The sequence below is a fragment of the Myxocyprinus asiaticus genome, chromosome 3, assembly GCF_019703515.2.
Source record: "Myxocyprinus asiaticus isolate MX2 ecotype Aquarium Trade chromosome 3, UBuf_Myxa_2, whole genome shotgun sequence".
Taxonomy (NCBI): Eukaryota; Metazoa; Chordata; class Actinopteri; order Cypriniformes; family Catostomidae; genus Myxocyprinus; species Myxocyprinus asiaticus.
In genome coordinates, this window is record NC_059346.1 from 3,806,573 (window position 1) to 3,826,144 (window position 19,572).

At 37.1% G+C, this 19,572-nt stretch overlaps 1 protein-coding gene across 1 annotated transcript in view; it reads right to left on the reverse strand.

Moving 5' to 3' along the window:
* The window catches only part of LOC127423400 (ras-specific guanine nucleotide-releasing factor RalGPS1-like), a 210,470-nt gene that overhangs the window by 168,498 nt on the left and 22,400 nt on the right, over positions 1-19,572 (reverse strand). The window contains exons 2-3 of the mRNA XM_051667664.1: positions 4,622-4,762; positions 1,841-1,945 (exon numbers count right to left, since the gene is read on the reverse strand). Coding sequence (XP_051523624.1) covers positions 1,841-1,945; positions 4,622-4,678 — 162 coding nt within the window. The 5' untranslated portion in view covers positions 4,679-4,762. The remainder of the gene's footprint in view (positions 1-1,840; positions 1,946-4,621; positions 4,763-19,572) is intronic.

Here is a 19,572-nt window from a genome sequence, read left to right on the forward strand (position 1 = left end):
TCCAAGATGAAAATTAGGCTTCTCTCTTTATAGTTGAACATAAGCATTTGCTCATGAACTGATGCCAGCACCAGCCGTCAGACATGGGAAACTTCAATGGACACTGCCTGAAACTTGGACTTAAGATGGACTCAACCGGAAATCAATCTGCCACAAGCTTACAGTCGAACTGCAGTGCACCTTACTTACCTCTGCCTGCAGCAACATGGTCAAATGAAGGAGTACACACTTAAAATGGAATACATAGATAATAAATAAATTGCAGCCTTCATCAGCCAAAAAACAAAAGACGATGCATCTGTTTGCACTTCCGCAAATAATTAAAATTTTAATTCTAAGACGTTAGTCATTATTCTTACAGTTAATACAAAAGCTTTTTGTTTAAACATTGGCCCCTAACACTTATTTAGTTTACTCATTTTAAACCATGACTTGTACTACACAAAAATGACTAATATTGGCATTATATTCATGATGTTAGCCAGAGGGGAACTGGCCCCCACAGTGAGCCTGGTTTCTCCCAAGGTTATTTTTCTCCATTAACCAACATCTTATGGAGTTTTGTGTTCCTTGCCACAGTCACCTACAGCTTACTCACATGGAATATATATATATATATATATATATATATATATATATATATATATATATATATATATATATATAATAATTTTTTTATTATTTATTTTATGGCACAATTTACAATCATTTTTTTTGTATTATTATTATTATTATTATTATACCGCACTATTATGACTCAAAGATATTACTATATTACAGCTTTTTCTGTTAATGCATGATTTTCTGTAAAGCTGCTTTGAAATGATGTGTGTTGTGAAAAGCGCTATACAAATAAAAATGACTTGACTTGGCTTTAATTCTGCGGCGGCGTCACTGGCAGCCTGTCTTCCCAGGCCCGCGGCAAGCGTGAGGGAAAGGTGGCCCAGCATCTAGCCCATCGGCGGCAATGTCAGCAGTTCACCCCCGGTGACTCATTATGGCATCCGGGGGTCCAAAGAACGGGTCCGGCAGTGCGTCCACTCGTCCGATCCCTCCCAGCTCTGGTCCTGGTCGTGCGAGGATGCCAGTGTGTGCACACATGGAGATTTGAAGCCGGCTCCCCGAGAAGAGGTGCGCGCTGCGTTTTAAAGACAGCGGTGATGAAGCATTATCCCCATCAGGTGTGCTTCATTCACCGCTGACCAAACGAGGCTTATTAATTATGCACCTCTTCTCGCTCTCCCGCCCAACTCCCATCGTGAGCCTGGCTGAAGGGCGGCCCTAAGAGGCGGGCGACGATGATGAGCCAGAGTGGCGGATCATTCCGCCACAATGTGCAATAGAGGTCTTCAACCCAATCCGGGCTCTTTTGGGCTAGTATAAGGCGAGTTAGGAAATGAATAAATGAGTTTGGGGCTGTTCACGCATGTTTTTGTGTGAGACTACGCTGTTTCTTAATAGTTTTTCCTTCTAAACGCACTGGACGGACGTTTTTGACTGTTGCGCTGCATGTCACTGGGTTTTTTTTTATCCGGCATCTCAGGCAAGACACTTTAGACATCATGTCAAGTTAAAAAGAATTTACATTTTTATAAACGCTTCCCGAGACATCTGCTTGTTGCACAGCGTCTAGCTTTTTCAGCGCAGATGTCTCAAAGTTTTGACGTTCTGAAGAAGTTCAGGTTGCAAAAATGATTTAATGTGACTGTCCCTACTGTACAGGACATTACTAACGAGACTCTGGAACATTACATGAATGGAAAAATGATGTGGAACAAACTGCCGTCTACAGATTTCCACCAGTAAACCCATCAATTTTTATGTTGACAGTTTTACTCACTGCAAACTCCTCTGGCGTCACTTTCAACACATCAAACACAACAGCATCGTAGGTTTTGGTGTAGTCGGCGCTCAGTCCGTCCACAGACAGCGAGCTGTTACTTCCCTGAATACACAAAAGGAACAATGTGAAGATACCAACACACTATGTATAAAAAAAATTAAAAAAAATAAACTGTTCATAATTATTTACAACTAGACTATTCATAAGAAAACATAAAATCAGAAATGACCTGGTTTACTTCACAGATAAATGTTCTTGGCCTGATGTTTCACCCAGACATGTGTCAAATTTTGGAAGTTAAATGCATTGCAAATGCAATTTTATATTGTTTTTGGTGTCATGTGTCCAATTGCATTAGTACTACTGCTGCTACTAAGGACTTCTTAATTCAATAAATTACAATGTGGTTATCTCATTATTGTATCATCAGTTTATTCTGGTGTGGCCATTGATCACAAGCCATAACAAAACAAATCATTTCGGTCATAAAAACCCTGCTCAGTTATTTCCATGGAAAAGCTTTCTAATGCTATCTGAAGGTCTGTTTAAGGGTTAGTGTGAGGTTTCCGCCACAGACATGCTATATGTTTCTCACGGAACGACTGCCAGCGCTGGAAAAAAACATGAAAGTTCCTGAGTTTGATTGTAATAACCTTTGATCTGAATGGAAGAATCTGTAACAGGACCCGTGGACTTACATTCGTCTATGAGTAGAGCATTGCGTATGTGTAATATGCATGATAAGGAATAGTGCTTATTATGTGCAGTGTGTATAGGCAAATGTCTATATTAATGGATTGATCTATTGGAAGATCAGACAGTACCATGGTTCAGTGATGGTAACAAATGGAATATCATGGTTAGGGCTGGGTACCTACATATTTAATAAACACAGGAACCGTATGATTTATGACTTTCGGTTCAGTTTCCTGTACGTGCAATTTTCCACCGATATGGATGGAACACAGTACTTAAATACTCTTTCATTTTCTAGATAACACTTCCTAGAGCTTGACGCAAGCGCAGAGCACTGGATGGCGCTAGGAAGTGGAATCGAGCTTGAAATCATGAAGGCAAGGAAACAGCAGATGTCAAGATTCATAGTGGGAAAAAAAAAAAAAAAGGAGAGTTCAGTTTTGGTCTGTTCTCACCCAAAACCGATTCGATTGCTTCAGAAGGCATGCGCTGTGTCCAAAACTGTGTACTGTCACAGTATGTACTGTATTTGATGAAGGACATACTTATCCGCCAGCAAAACAGTATGTTATTTTATGTATGCATGCGAGTAGTATGAATAGATTTCAGACATACTTCATCTGTGGGCATTGTCTCGTGACCTGCATATATGACGTAAGAACAACAACCGTGAAAACTATCTGCTCTGGTTTTGTTAAACAAGCACCATTTAAGCACAAGGAACAGTTATCTTGGTATATGGAGCACTTACAGTTGAGAAGAGGTGTCCGCCTTGCGATTCACCCGTTTTTTTAAATCCAGTGTTTTGAATGTGACGTCACCTCAGCTCCCGAGGGATTATGGGATCTTTAAGAGTCCAGTCCATCCGCTCTTAAAAATCTCTCCGGAAATAGTATGTCATCCGGGTACTACTCGCACACTGCTTCATGAATACTGTGGATTCTGATATCCTACTCCATTGGCATACTGTTTTTGGCATACTATATAGTAGAGAAGTATGGATATTCAGATGCAGTGATGGATTAAACCACTGGAGTCCTTTGGATTACTTTTATGCTGCATTTATGTGCTTTTTGTAGCTTCAAAGTTTTGGACCATTGTATGTATAGTCGCATTGTATGGACCTACAGAGCTGAGATATTCTTCTAAAAATCTTTGTGTTCAGCAGAAGAAAGAAAGTCACACACATCTGGGATGGTATGAGGGTGAGTAAATGATGAGAGAATCTTAATTTTTGGGTGAACTATTGCTTTAATAGCATTAGGGCTGTCACAATTATGAAATCTGGCAATTCCTACAACATGCCTCTCTTTTCGCTTTTGGAACTTTATCTTTGGTCAGTTTTACATTTACACTGTTTTCAGAACTCATATGTAATACATTTTTTTAAATTTTTTTATTTTATTTATATTATATTATGCAATAGTAAAATATTTCTGACTTAATTTCTTCACTTTCACACGTTATTTTAATGTTCTTTTATTAAACCCACAAGCCCTTATTTCACATGAAGCAAAACCTTTGAGATTTAGTTTCATCATTTTATCACTCCACAGAATTAGAGTAAGCGGGCGTCTCCTCTTCTGTGTCGCTGCGTGTCATTAACACTACGTGTATGAACCCGCTATATAACCAGGAACATTTGCTATTACACGATCGTTTAAAGTGAATCCAGAGTGCTTCACTTTCAACTTTATTTTCGTGGGAGTTTGGTGCGAGCCTCTGCTTCATGCACTCTTCCGGACAGGAGCTGCTCTGATTGACCTCCACGCTGCAGATCAGTAACGCTCAGAGTTCAACTGAATGACACACAAATGCGCCGTTCATTGCATTTATATGCATTATATATTGCACATATAAAATGTGACTGGAATTTGAAGTGCAAAATAATCAAATGACCGTGGTTAGGTCAAATAATAAATAATAAATAGCATTTTTATAATCCTATCCTGATGTGCCAAAAAAGAATTTCCAATGATCACTTCAAAAGACTATGAATGTAGAATTAAGCATTTAATTGCTTCAAAATATTGTTTACTAACATTTGGCAACAATACATTAGAGAGAATGAGATGAGATTACCTCAGAGGAGGCGGAGCTAATGCTGGTGCCATCCCATAGGCCGTTTCTACGGTACATGCTGGTAGTTCAAGCCAATGGGGTGCATACGCCAGGGCAACAGCGGCCCTCAGCCAGACCCCAAATATGACAAATCATCCATACCTGCAGATACAAAGAGTACAAGAGTAAATACAAGCTGGTTATTTCTGTGATATGCTTTATTATTAATACGTAATATGACTATTTTTAACATTGCAGAATAATAGTAAAGTCATCAAATATATCAAATGGTTTTGCAGTTTCTGTGGACTATGCAGAGACAAACTGCAATGATTTTTTTTTTTTTTTTGCAGTGATAAAAAAGGTTAAACAAATCAAAACTATCATATATTTTATCTTCTATATAGATTACGTCTCTGCTAAAAAATGCACATTTGTCTGCAAATCTAATTTCCAGCATTTAAGCCTGTAAAACAAAATCTTTTTAAGATCATGAGAAGCATAAATTCAGTCAAGAGTCCCAACTTTTGACTAATATATACAGTATGAGCATGTATGTCTGTGTTTATGAAAAAGTCTGATCCTAAACGTCCAGATATCTCCGCAGGGACTCGGTCTGCACTCTTTCCCAGATGGCCAGAGGAAGTCCCAGCATACCTGACTGACCAATGTACCACCAGTGCAGGAAAAAACGCAACAGTAAGGAAAGAATGTGACTTTTACAATGGAAATCCTCACTAATCACTCGCACAGCAATAGAAACATGTTTTTATATAAGCCTGCATTAGCCTCAACACTCATCTAGAGCTCTGAAACAGCCAATATTTCAGCAATAAGCTATGACCCTGCTATGCTCTAAAAATTGGGAAATTGTATTTATAACGAGGGACATGTTGGTGTAATATGAATTCTATCATCACCTCCAACTGTGAGAGGTAACATGTACCTCAGGCAAAGCATCTCATATAACAGTATTGCAACTAAAATTGTTTTGGTAAGTTCTTACTCTTGCAAGTAAACATTTCACAATACAATATGAATCAACCCGGTCCAAAGTCATCAACCCCACCATCATATTGAGCCCCTAAAGGGTCAAAAAAAAGCAAATACTTTTGCATTCTCTCACAAAACTTTGCGTTCCCCCGAGAACTTTTGAGCTCTCTCGCAAAACGTGTCATAATGACAGTCATCTGCTAGCTCTCCTATGTGTATTCCAGCATTATTCCAGCTTTTCAGTTCAACACGAAGAGAAAGCCAGTGCAATGAAAGAGTGAAGCCCAAAAGACCATATTTAGGCAATGCACAGATCATAATCTTCACCTTATTAAAATTACAATGAATGCACATTTGAATCGCATATTATTGTTTTTGTTGTTGTTGTGATGGTGTTTCCTTCTTCATTAATAAAGCAATAAATGCTTCATTATGTGTGGTGGCTGAAGGTTTTGGGCTTTAAAATAACTGCAATTCGGAAATTACTTTTTGAGTTTACATTTGTATTTGGAACAACCCTTTAGTTTGGCCACCATGATTGCTCTCCCTTCGGAGTGCCCTGTGGAGGCATCATTTATGCAGTTTGGTACGTGTCAGTGTTGAATAATTGTCGCCATCTGCTGGCGCATGATAAATGGTTTGGGAAAACATGCTACATATATTAATACTGTCGTTTTTGTAGCATTTTTAAATATGTTGCATTTTGAATTGCATTAAAATCAAATGTTTTCTGTTTGTTTTTTTTGTTGTTTTTTTTAAATGCAATAGCCTGCAGAGCACTCAGGCCAATGCATATACGAGAGCACAAGTTTTGCAAGAGAACGCAAAATAATTTGCGAGTGCACACAAAGTTTCTTTGGATGAACGCAAAGTTTTGCGAGAGAACGCAAAAGCATTTACTTATTTTTTTCCCACACTACAAATACATTTGTTCCCCACCACCATGGCCCTTTAGGGGCTCCGTACCATCATGATGAAAATAGAGTAGGGAACATTAAAAAAAAGGAAAAAAATTTAAAAAATAAATAAATAAATATCACGCTTTTTTGGAAGGAAAATAAAAACATCTTATTTAATTTATATATATATATATTTTTAACCCTTGTGTTGTGTTCGTTTTGTGTGAACACATTTTGTGTTCCGGTCAAAAATGACCAGCCCACTAAGACTGTTTATAAATCTCTCATATTGCATATATTATCACAAGATATTGCATTAGTTCTTTTTATACATTTTATTTTAGTAATTATGACAGATTTTGTACCTCTTTTTTTTACATATTTTCAAAAAACATATTTTTATTGATAGAAGGATTCATTGAACTGAGCTCATACCAGGCTAATGGGGGCACTCCCTGCGGAAAACAAACAATATATATAATAATTACATAATAAATTAATAACCACTTCCTTGATCTGAACAAAATAGGAGTCATTTTAAAGCTTAGAATCTGGTCTTTACAATGCATATAGCTGATCCTACCAATTCTTAAATAATGCTTTTTAATTGGCTGAAAAATTAGGACTGTTTCGTTCTCATCAGTTGCAAATTTGTTGTCACAACAATTATATTCAGAGTTGGTAAAACCATAAAAAATGATAAGATATCCATGTGTTATATATCGTTGGAAAGATCTCAATTTGTAGAATGCAATGAGCTCAGAGACCTCAGAGTACTGCAGTGAGTTTTAGTGTATGAGATTCCCACAGACACACATAAATATAATAAACAGAAGTGTATTTTTTCACGTTTTTCCTTATTAGTTCCTGAAACATACATATAACATAGACAATGACATATCATAAATTACAGCAGACTATCCCGATTCAAACAAGCCCAAACACAACATAATATGATGAGTTGGTCTTGAAATATTCTTCAAAGAGTGTACATAGAAAGATGATGCACAAAAGGGTGCTCGACACACATTGTGTGTGTGTGTGTGTGTGTGTGTGTGTGTGTGTGTGTGTGTGTGCACACGCATGTCCAAGGACTTTGTCTGTGCAAACACAAATCCACATATGTGCTCATCTAAAGGATTGGGATGCTCCTGAACACTTTCTGTATTTTGTAGTCCAATACATTCATTTCCAATGGCTGGTCATTTTTGACCGGGAACACAACAAGTGTAACAAAGTGAAATAAACCCAAAAAATGTGAAGAAAATGGTCAAATTTTTTATTATTATTATTTTATTTTATTTATTTTTGTGTGTGTGTGTGTGTGTGTGTGTGTGTGTGTGTGTGTGTGTTTTCAGATACCATATGTGAACAAATTCAAGGAATTTTATTCCAATTAGATTAAGTAAAAAAATAAATTACAAAAATCGTAAGAAAAAAAAAAGTTGTCCAGTTCAAAATGACCAGAACACAATAAAAGGGTTAAATCAAAGTAGATGTAATGTTATAAACACAAAGCTTGCCGGGCCACCCGGACCATTTATTGAACCTAAGCCGGAAAAATGGCACATTCGGAAAAGGTCACAGGGTCATTCCGTGTCAACTCAACCAGCAGTGTTCACCGGTTGATTCTGAAACTAGATATAGGTATTGCACTGACTGAAGAGCCACACGTGTCGCTTATTCATAATAATTGTGTACTTTTGGACTCTCAAAAATCTAGATTTTGACTATTGTTTTTAGGTACATTTCTAGTTGTATTTCAGACATTTGTTTTGTTGGACAAGAAAAATTAGCTTCATGCTATGTGACCCACATTTGGTTTTTGACCATTGAAATGGGAAAATGTAACCATTTTCAGATGGAGTCACAATGACAGCCCCGTATCTCAGGGTTTCAGCCAGGGGAATTTCTTAAATTTGGTTGGTTTGACATGGAATAACCCAACCAATATGACATTATACCAATAAACATGTATATGCTTATTAGCCTATGACCATCCACAATTGTTTCTACTAGGAAAGTGCAGAATATAAATCACATCACTGCATAAGCCCAATGTCTGTTCTGGCCTGTTGAGAGTAACATTCAAAAGCAAAACACTCAGCGGAGCTACAGTAACCTCTAGTGGCATAATCTGAGTTTCTGCACTGTGGCATGATTTTACACTCTGCCTTGCATAATAACATAAAATGTCATTTTTTAATGATAAAAGTCACCTAATAAAAAGTATCATATATGTCATATGCAGAGTGGAGAGCCCAGTAAATGTTTGAAAACGTGAATGATTATTTAATGAAATAATGAGGCTGATTTAATGTTGTAGCTACTTTGCAGTACTGAACATTGAAATGGGAACACAGTGGGACCTGATTCATGAAAATCTTCTAAAGATAAAATGAAGAAAGTTCATAGGATGAATAATGAGGTGTTCATAAAAGAAGGTATTAATGTTTATGGTTTAAAAAAAAAAAAGGAATGCAAAAAATAAATAAAAATAATAATAAAATAATAATAATAAAAATATTATATTTTTTATATATATATATATATATATATATATATATATATATATATATATATATATATATATATATATATACACACACACACACACACACACACACACACACACACACATATACAGTTGTGCTCAAAAGTTTGCATAACCTGGCAGAAATTGTGGCATTGATTTTGAAAATATGACATCATGCAAAAAAATAAATAAATAAAAAAAAAAATAAAAAAAATATAAAAAAACGGTCTTTTATTTAAGGATAGTGATCATATGAAGCCATTTATTATCACAAAGTTGTTTGGCTCCTTTTTAAATCATAATGATAACAGAAATCACCCAAATGGCCCTGATCAAAAGTTTACACACCCTTGAATGTTTGGCCTTGATACAGACACACAAGGTGACACACACAGGTTTAAATGGCAATTAAAGGTTAATTTCCCACACCTGTGGCTTTTTGAATTGCAATTAGTGTCTGTGTATAAATAGTCAATGAGTTTGTTAGCTCTCACGTGATACTAAGCCATGGGGAGCAGAAAAGAACTGTCAAAAGACCTGCGTAACAAGGTAAAGGAACTTTATAAAGATGGAAAAGGATATAAAAAGATATCCAAAGCCTTTAAAATGCCAGTCAGTACTGTTCAATCACTTATTAAGAAGTGGAAAATTCAGGGATCTCTTGATACCAAGCCAAGGTCAGGTAGACCAAGAAAGATTTCAGCCACAACTGCCAGAAGAATTGTTTGGGATACAAAGAAAAACCCACATGTAACCTCAGGAGAAATACAGGCTGCTCTGGATAAAGACAGTGTGGTTGTTTCAAGGAGCACAATACGACGATACTTGAACAAAAATGAGCTGCATGGTCGAGTTGCCAGAAAGAAGCAAATGCCACAAAAAAGCCCGGATACAATATGCCCGACAACACCTTGACACGCCTCACAGCTTCTGGCACACTGTAATATGGAGAGACGAGACCAAAATAGAGCTTTATGGTCACAATCATAAGCGCTATATTTGGAGAGGGGTCAACAAGGCCTATAGTGAAAAGAATACCATCCCCACTGTGAAGCATGGTGGTGGCTCACTGATGTTTTGGGGGTGTGTGAGCTCTAAAGGCACGGGGAATCTTGTGAAAATTGATGGCAAGATGAATGCAACATGTTATCAGAAAATACTGGCAGACAATTTGCATTCTTCTGCACGAAAGCTGCACATGGGATGCTCTTAGACTTTCCAGCACGACAATGACCCTAAGCACAAGGCCAAGTTGACCCTCCAGTGGTTACAGCAGAAAAAGGTGAAGGTTCTGGAGTGGCCATCACAGTCTCCTGACCTTAATATCATCGAGCCACTCTGGGGAGATCTCAAACGTGCGGTTCATGCAAGATGACCAAAGACTTTGCATGACCTGGAGGCATTTTGCCAAGATGAATGGGCAGCTATACCACCTGCAAGAATTTGGGGCCTCATAGACAACTATTACAAAAGACTGCACGCTGTCATTGATGCTAAAGGTGGCAATACACAGTATTAAGAACTAAGGGTATGCAGACTTTTGAACAGGGGTCATTTCATTTTATTCTTTGTTGCCATGTTTTGTTTTATTATTGTGCCATTCTGTTTTGCCTGCTCACTCATGTTTTCTTTAAAAATGGTACATAAATTACCAATTCTCCAAGGGTATGCAAACTTTTGAGCACAACTGTGTGTGTGTGTGTGTGTGTGTGTGTGTGTGTGTGTGTGTGTGTGTGTGTGTGTGTGTGTGTATATATATAAATTTAGAAAATAGTGGTTAAGAAGGCTTTTATCCTTAAGAATGCTCCATGAATCTTGCCCATGGTTTTAAGATTATTAAGGGGTCATTTACAAATAAGGTTGTCCGAAGTGATAAGAAATCTTTTAAAAATATAGTTTTAAACACTTGTGTCAAGTTCATAGAAATGCCATTTTTGTGTCCGTGTTGGTTATTTATTTATTTTATTTTTTTATTATTTTTTTTTTTTAATTTAAAAATAAATAAAAATGTATGACTTTAAAAATGTCATGTGGTGTAACAATCAAGTAAAATGTATTAAAACACTTTCTTTGCACCTTCAATACATGTGTGTACACAACTTAATCATTAATTACAAAAACGTTTTTAAACCTTAATAATGCTTAAATCCAAAATTGTTTCACTGATTTTATTATTATTATTATTAATATTAATATTATTTTTAAGAAATAACAATTATACGATTATTCTGCACTACACATGCCAAAAATGTATTTTTTCAAGAATTTTAGCCTTACATGATACTGACTTTTTAACTGTCTCCGGACGTTTACACCACATGCCATTTTGTCTTTACATTTTGAAAATGACTCTGAACTCAGAAATAGAAAACATCATAGAGGAGAGGTGTATTCAAGTATTTGTGTGTGTGTATTGCATTTTTGATGTATATTTGAATAACAATAGATCCGAAAAAAAAGTGTGTCACGTCATTGACCCTATAATAATAGAATAGTCTTTATAATGAGATGACATGTCCATTATCATTAGTCACTTAAATAAGAGACACCACTAATTATTTATACTGTATATTCATAAATTCACATTTAAGTTGTGAAAGGCCATGTCTTAATTCCACCACTTAATGTGTAATTTGTCTTCTAGTCATCTCACACAAAAACAAAAATGAAACTTGCTGAACTGAAGGACTGCTCACATACAATGCAGAACAAAATTACATTGTAACACACTTCTGCAGCAGTGGGTGGCAGCACCTAACTACACGCTACAATCACAACCAGGGTCTGTACTAGCTGTTTCACTGCTTTGTTCTAGTCTAGTTATAAAAAAAAAAGCTTGTTCATTTTACTTAATTTCAATAAACACAGTTCCTGAACATTTTGCTACAGCTTAATGTCATAGCATAGAAAATTTGTAAAATGTAAGTTTATTAATCCATTGGTGTTGGGACAACATAATATAATCTTTGTTGGCCAAACTAGGTGTACATTTGTAGTCCGTTTTCCAGCATGCAATGCAGCATGGGTAAAAGCTGTGAAATAATGTTTTAATACAGCGGCAAAACAAAGTATGTGAACCCTTTGGAATTACCTGCATTTATGTATAAATGTGTCTGTTTTAACTAATAACACACAAATTATTGTACTGTTCTTGTACATATTGAATACATTATTCCAACATTCGGTGTAGGTTGGAAAAAGTATGTGAACCCCTAGGCTAATGACGTCAACAAAAACGAGATTGGAGGTGTGGGTTAGAGCTACTTTGACTTATAAAAAGCACTCAAACATCACAAGAAGCATCTGCTGATGTTGACCATGCCTGGCAAAAAAGACAGAAAAAAGAGATCTCAGAAGACCTATGATCAAGAATTGTTGCGATCGTTTCCTTTCTAGAGGGTACCCATTAACGTGGGTTCAATCAGCTTTTCAGAAAATAAAACTGTCGAGTAGAGAACAATTATTACATTCTAACTTCTGATCCCTCTTTGAAAGAGACATTTAAAGATCCTCCTCTATTTACTTTCAAAAGATCTCGCAACTTGACTATTATGTTAGTGAGAGCAGATGTAGTGTGTGATGATAAAATAAACATATATATAAAAGGATGTTTTCCCAGCAGAAATTGTACTTCTTGCTCAACTGTAGTAAGATGTAGTGAATTTACTTGTATTCACACAAATAAGTTGTATTAAATCCTTTATAACACACTCTACAAGTAATGTGATTTACATATTAAAGCGTCCATGTCCACGTGTTAATGTTGGCAAGACATCTCGAGCACTTCAAATAAGAATCAGCGAACATAAATCAGCTATACTTGGGCAAGACATCACTTCACCTATTGCTAGATATTTTATTGATTACGATCACAATATACAACAATGAAAATGCATTGGAATTGAAAAGATTACAAAGTCTCGACGTGGTGGAGACATAGATCAAAAGTTACTGCAGAGAGAAGCATTTTGGATGTATCATTTACAAACGATGTCTCCTTTAGGTTTAAATGAAGACGTTGATCTTACACCTTTACTGTAATTTTTTGTTTTGTTATTTTGTTCAGGGGGGTGACTGCTGATCTATGTACAGCATTCTTTTTTATGCTCGATGTGTCAGTTCCTTACTTTTCTGAACAATTTGGCTGAATATGTTGTTGAGTATTTTGATTGTCTGTGTGTAATTGTTTGAGTGATTATCCAATTATGTGCACCTGTCTAAATCGGCTCGTTATCCACACACACACACACACACACATATCACACACACATACATATACTGTATATATGCATGTGTGAATTGAGAAACATGTCTTTTGGGTGAAATGTTTCAGAATGTCCTACTATTTCAAAAGAGCATCTAATATGTGGTCTCAGACATTTGGACCCCACCGTAAGTGACAATGGACAAACATGGCATCCAGTCAGGGAGAACTCGAAACCACAAACCAGTCAGTTCAGCTGAATTTGAGCTGGGCCATTTTTTCTCTGTTACTTTTTGTTGATCTTTCATTCTTATCTTAGCTAAAACAGCCCTAAACAAAACCCTCTACCTCTCTGACTCCGAGGCGTCTGATTGTAATCACTGATTTGAATGCATTAATATCTTCCATTGTAAGTGATGTGTCCGATAAAACTATCTCAAGTATATAAATCTCTGATCATTTGCACTGCATTCGAGCTCTCTTTTATAGAGGCAGACAGGCCACAACAGCAGTCTTTCTGACATCATCTGTTTGAGACACCATCTGAGAGCTATTAAGTGTTTCCAAGGAGACGCACATTAGTTTGTCTCCTGTTTTTACTTAGTGCACTTGAAAAGAGTGGGAGGCTCGATTCCTTTAGTTTTTCACAACAATAAGGACTTGGAGGAGTTGGTGCTGTCTTTATGTTTTGTATGGATGTCTGTCTGAGCTTTAAAGGTGCTGTAAATTATTTCAGCTGTTTTACTTCCATGAGACTGAGCCACTGGATTAGCCAGGCCCCCTCTTTCCAAAACCCTGAACTCAAAAAGATATCAAAATGAGCTTATTGAGAACAACATGAGCAGAAACGGATGTTAAAAGCAACAGCTGCAAAACAGCGCCCTCAACTGGTAACTGTAATGAACAATGTAGCATAAAAATGCATTATGCCTCAATAATCTGCTGCAACTACAATACTATGAGAACGCGCAAAATGATTGACAGGTCAAAAGCGATATTTTGTTTGCAGAGTCTAGAGCTGTCACAGAGATCAGTGAGATCTCACAACACTTATTTCATTAATATCTTTTGCAGTTTTGCGTTCCTTTCCATGTAAAAAATCACTTGCAACACCTTTAAGGCAATACATTTAGTAAAATCCAGGTTAATTATTTCTGTCAACCAGCAATCTTATATTGATCATAATTTTTTTTTTTCCTCTTTCTCTCCAATTTGGAATGCCCAATTCCCAATGCGCTCCAAGTCCTTGGGGTGGCGGAGGACGAATCTCAGTTGCCTCGGTTATTTTCACGGTTGTTGTTGTCACATCAAATATTCTGGTCACACGACCATGCGTACGTTCCCGGATGTTAGTATGTCCCAATTCTATTCATACTGCCTCAAGCATACCTAAAGAGCGTACTATTTTACCGACCGAGAAGTGCGTTTCTCATCAAATACAGTACATACTGTGACAGTACACGGTTTCGGACGCAGAGATCAACATCTATTTTTCATCTTTGCACCCTTGGCCCCGCCCTCTGGTGCTCAGTTAGTCACACAGGTGAAGAGGAGAGAGATGGGCCTGTCATGGGAGATTCATCCAATGGGGACTTAGACAGGACACCTCCATGTGCCTATCTGGATTTAAATGTTTTTCTACATAAACGTGCATGGCTTTGAGCATTATCATACACCTCGTGCCGCTTTTAAAAGATGCATTGTCAAGTTATAACTCTAAAATGGGTCCCCCATTGTGTTTCATTCAGCTGTGCTGTCTTGCTGTTGTGCTGTTTTGAAGGCATCCTGGACTATTTTTGCACCCATCTGTGCTATTTTTAATCGTCAGTTTTTTGTAAACATGCACTACATGTGCGTCTTCGATCATTTTGGTGCATTTCAGGCGATGTGTGCAGCGTTTTAAGAGCGGTTCAAGTGCAACTTTTAAAACTGGGACTGGGAGAAACACATGCCTTTCTGTGTGTAAACAAACACGGAAAATTTGAGATGTCACTCTGGTGAAGACCAGCGTATCTGCTTTGGCATGTTGAAGCTGGTTGAAGCACAAAACATCACCGTGAATTTACGTTTGCATATTCAGAAGATTTCAGTGTGGATTGCTTGTGAAACAATCACAATATCATTCCAACTTTGCAAAGGAACTGTTATTGAAAGATGGGGCAGTTAAAATTGGACTATTGGACAAAAAAAAACGTAAGTAACCAGTTCCATTCACTAATGTTTTTTACATGTCATGACTGTTTGATAGTTTATGCTGTGCTTGAGTGAACAGTTCGATACATTCAGATGAAATGTGTTGGGTGTACGTTATGTGTAGTGCCCAACCGATATATTGGTCAGTCGATATTATCAGCCGATATTAGCCTTTCACCTATATATCGTATCGGGTTATATTTTATATGAAAACTTTTTTTCAGAACATATAATACAGAAAACAGTGCTTTAGAATTGGTGTCATAGCGTAGTTTGTCTAGCAGAGTGCGCTCCGACTCTGACTCTGAGCTGACGGTGGTTCTGCAGACAGGGTGGAGTTAAACGGTCTCTTTTCGATAAGTTGCCAACTAGTTTGTGAAATACATATTGGAAAGTTAAAAATAATGACCTCATCATTTTCCCTTTTCAATATAACTAATATAACATTAACCCTGTCCCTGACAACCATGTCACTCATGTTTATCACATCTGTTTGCTGTTAGCCAGCTATAGTTTGTCAGTGCAGTCAGTAATGTAGCACACTGAAAGGTAAACATCAGAGCATCTTGCAGTGCAAGGGACAGTAGTGGCTCAGCGGTTAAGGCTCTGGGTTACTGATCAGAAGGTTGGGGGTTCAAGCCCTTGAGAAAGGCCCTTGACCCTATCTGCTCCAGGGGTGCCGTATCATGGCTGACCTTGCACTCTGACCCCAGCTTAGCTGGGATATGTGAAAACAAATAAATGTCACTGTATATATGCAAAAATGTATGTATAATGTGTGACTAAATTAAAGGCTTCTTCTCATCTTTTTGCAGCTCAGCAGACAACGGTGCAGTGGTGGATTGTGTATGTTGAGTGCTGATTTCATGCTATATTATTACCTAGTTGGTGAAACACAATGCTGGAAAGTAAAATAAACAACGTCCGTCTTTTACTCTCTGTGACAACGAGCTTATAGCTAACTAGCTAATCACGTAGCTACTTTCATTGTTGTCAGCTGAGTGGAAGCTAATGTGTAAACGTGTTCACCAAACTGTTTTGTTCAGGATTCACAGTTTGGTACCCCCTTCAATCAAACAATTCCAGTCACTGCATTTACAAAATGTAATATTTAAAAGTCTAGTTTTCCACTGTTGAAAGTTTCTCCTGAACTTGCATAGCAGAATACGGTGTAATACCGCTACCGCTGTTTATCTCTTGTCTCGGCAGTATTCAAATATAGTCAGCCTTTGACTGATACTAAACAGTAATACTGATGTTTATTTAGCTATTTATTTTATTTTTATTTATTCTTTATTTTAATGGTCAGCAACTGACTGATACTAAACAGTAATACTGATGTTTATTTAGCTATTTATTTTATTTTTATTTATTCTTTATTTTAATGGTCCGCATTTGACTGATACTAAACAGTACTGATGTTTATTTAGCTATTTATTTTATTTTTTATTTATTCTTTATTTTAATGGTCAGCAATTGACTGATACTAAACAGTACTGATGTTTATTTAGCTATTTATTTTATTTTTTATTTATTCTTTATTTTAATGGTCAGCAATTGACTGATACTAAACAGTAATACTGATGTTTATTTAGCTATTTATTCTAATTTATTCTTTATTTAAATGGTCAGCAACTGACTGATACTGAAACAGAGTACTGATGTTTTTTTAAACTATTTATTGTATTTGTATTTATTCCTTATTTTCTCAGTGTTCATTTATAAAATTTGTTGACAATGTACAATAATAATGTCAAATATTCTTTGATAAAAATATTTAAGAAAGCAGCCTTCTGAGTACCTTTGCATAGTCATATCGGTGCAAAAACAGTGAAAAATCCACACAGGTCTGTTTTCATTCCAGCTCAAAAATTAACTATGTCGGCCACCATATCGGTAACCGGTGAATTTTCCCTCTCTAAAATCGGTATCGGTCTCAAAAAACCCATATCGGTCGGGCTCTAGTTATGTGTTAACACTGAAACGTAGTTTTATAATGTTGTGTGGAGTTTGTTCATATTCTTCGGATTGAGTTTCAAATATGCTGCATGATGTTAGCCAATCAAAATAGTGGGTGTTTACACTGAAGTCTTAAAGGGCCAGACAGCTTAAAACAGAGTGTTTCAGACAGAGGGTCAGGGAAGATAATAAAATTATACAAAAAGAGTATGTCATGACCCCTTTAAGCAATAAGGTGTGAGAGGTGGTGCTATATTGTGACTATAGTCACTGTTGAAGACCATTGTTATGCCCGACGCGAAGCAACCCATTGTTTACAAGGCTCAAAATTGCAACCATTTTGGTCGCATATGCTCCCAAAATTTAATCTGTGCGACCTACAAATATATTTGGGAGCATTTGTGTGAGTGCAAATTATTGTTGTGGTGCGACCCTGTTTTCATTTCTTTACAAAATGTTCGCTAATTACTGCACTATGTGCCTGCTGTGAGCTGATACAGTGACCGGTCCACCGTTCTATTCAACGTTACATAACTAATTAAACTTCATCTTTACATTCTTAACTTTAATACAGATTTTAGATTGATTAAAATTAGCCATCAATCACTCCATTTCAACTAGTGTGCGAAATGTAAAGAACTGAAGAGAGAAGATGAAAAGAACACAGAGATTTCTTTTGTAAGCTACAGATAATGTAACTCCTGGAGTTGGTGATGGCGATCATGTGGTGAATGTGGATCCACCAGCGGAAAAGGCGGCTTACAGTTTTCGGAGAGAGTGGCTGAAAGACTTTGAAAGACTATGAAAATGGCTCAATGCACTGCGTTCACTGTAAAGCCTGTGGGACAGAGGTTGCAGGTAACACTGCGTTCGCCACCGAATCCACACATTTTAAGCGCGAGAGCTTGATTAACACGGGAAGAGCGCCAAGCACAAGAAATGCCGGAACAAGTGTGTGGCAAAGAATTCAGGATCAGGTTCGATTGTTGAAGCTTTTAATCGTCAGGATGCTGCCGGACATTCCGCTCAATTGGTAGAGCTGAACATGAAATTTAACACCGCCTACACAATCGCCAAAGAAAAGCTCGCCTTCACTAAATTTAAACCCATGTTGCAGCTCATGAAAATGAACAGCGTTGAGATCAACATGACGTACGCAAATGACAAGTCATGTGCCAACATCATCGGCGTGATAGATGACATCTGCGAGAACACCGCAGTCAAAGTATCGTCAGCTCAGTACATCTCATTCATCATTGATGGAGACACCAACCTTTCTGTCAAGGAGTGTGTGATAGTGTATGTCCGCATCCCGCTTGATGGACAGCCCACAAACTAGTGATGGGAAGATCGGATCATTTTACTGACTTGAATCTTTGAGTTTCATTCAGCAAAATGAACAAATCTTTTTTCAAGTCATTTAGTTCATGTCGTTCATTTGAGCAGAATTACATGTGTTACATTTTCAATAGCCAAATCCCCCCAACACGTCTACTTAGCAAACTTTGAATATAGTCCCAATAAGGAAAAATGTATAATGCAGCCAAGGCCAAATTATGAGAAACAAATGATTAGTTCACCTCTGGATTGAATCTTCTTGTCCGAGTCGTTCGTTCTTCTGTCATGTGACAAAAGAACGAACGACTCGGACCAGAAGACTCGAGAGGTGAACTAATCATTTCTGTTTCCTGTGTGAGCAATGCATAGCGTATACGGCTGCCACGTGACAAAAGAACGAACGGCTCGGACCAAAAGAGTTGAAAGGTGAACTAATAATTTTTGTTTCCTGTACAGCGCCTATGCGGTTTTCATGTAACAAACGAACAAAGGTTGCACAAAGCACATGCGCGGTCAACACAAAGTGAACGAATCACTCTCTGAGACTACTCGTTCTTCTGAGTCACATAAAAGATTAGTTCAAAATGAGCGAATCATTCATGAATGACCCATCACTACCACAAACATCCTCGTCGGACATGTTGAGGTGGAATATGCCAATGCTGATGGTGAGGATGTTTTTTTAAATACATAGCCTATTTAGTATTATATAAATTGTAGTTGTGGTGGTCCTTAATTTTCGGTGGGTGCTCCTAAATTTTTGCTGGTGCTTCTAACTTTTTGAAGTTGGAAGTACCAGTGCTACCAAGTAAAAAATTTAATTTCGAGCCCTGGTTTATGTCTTGTGTCT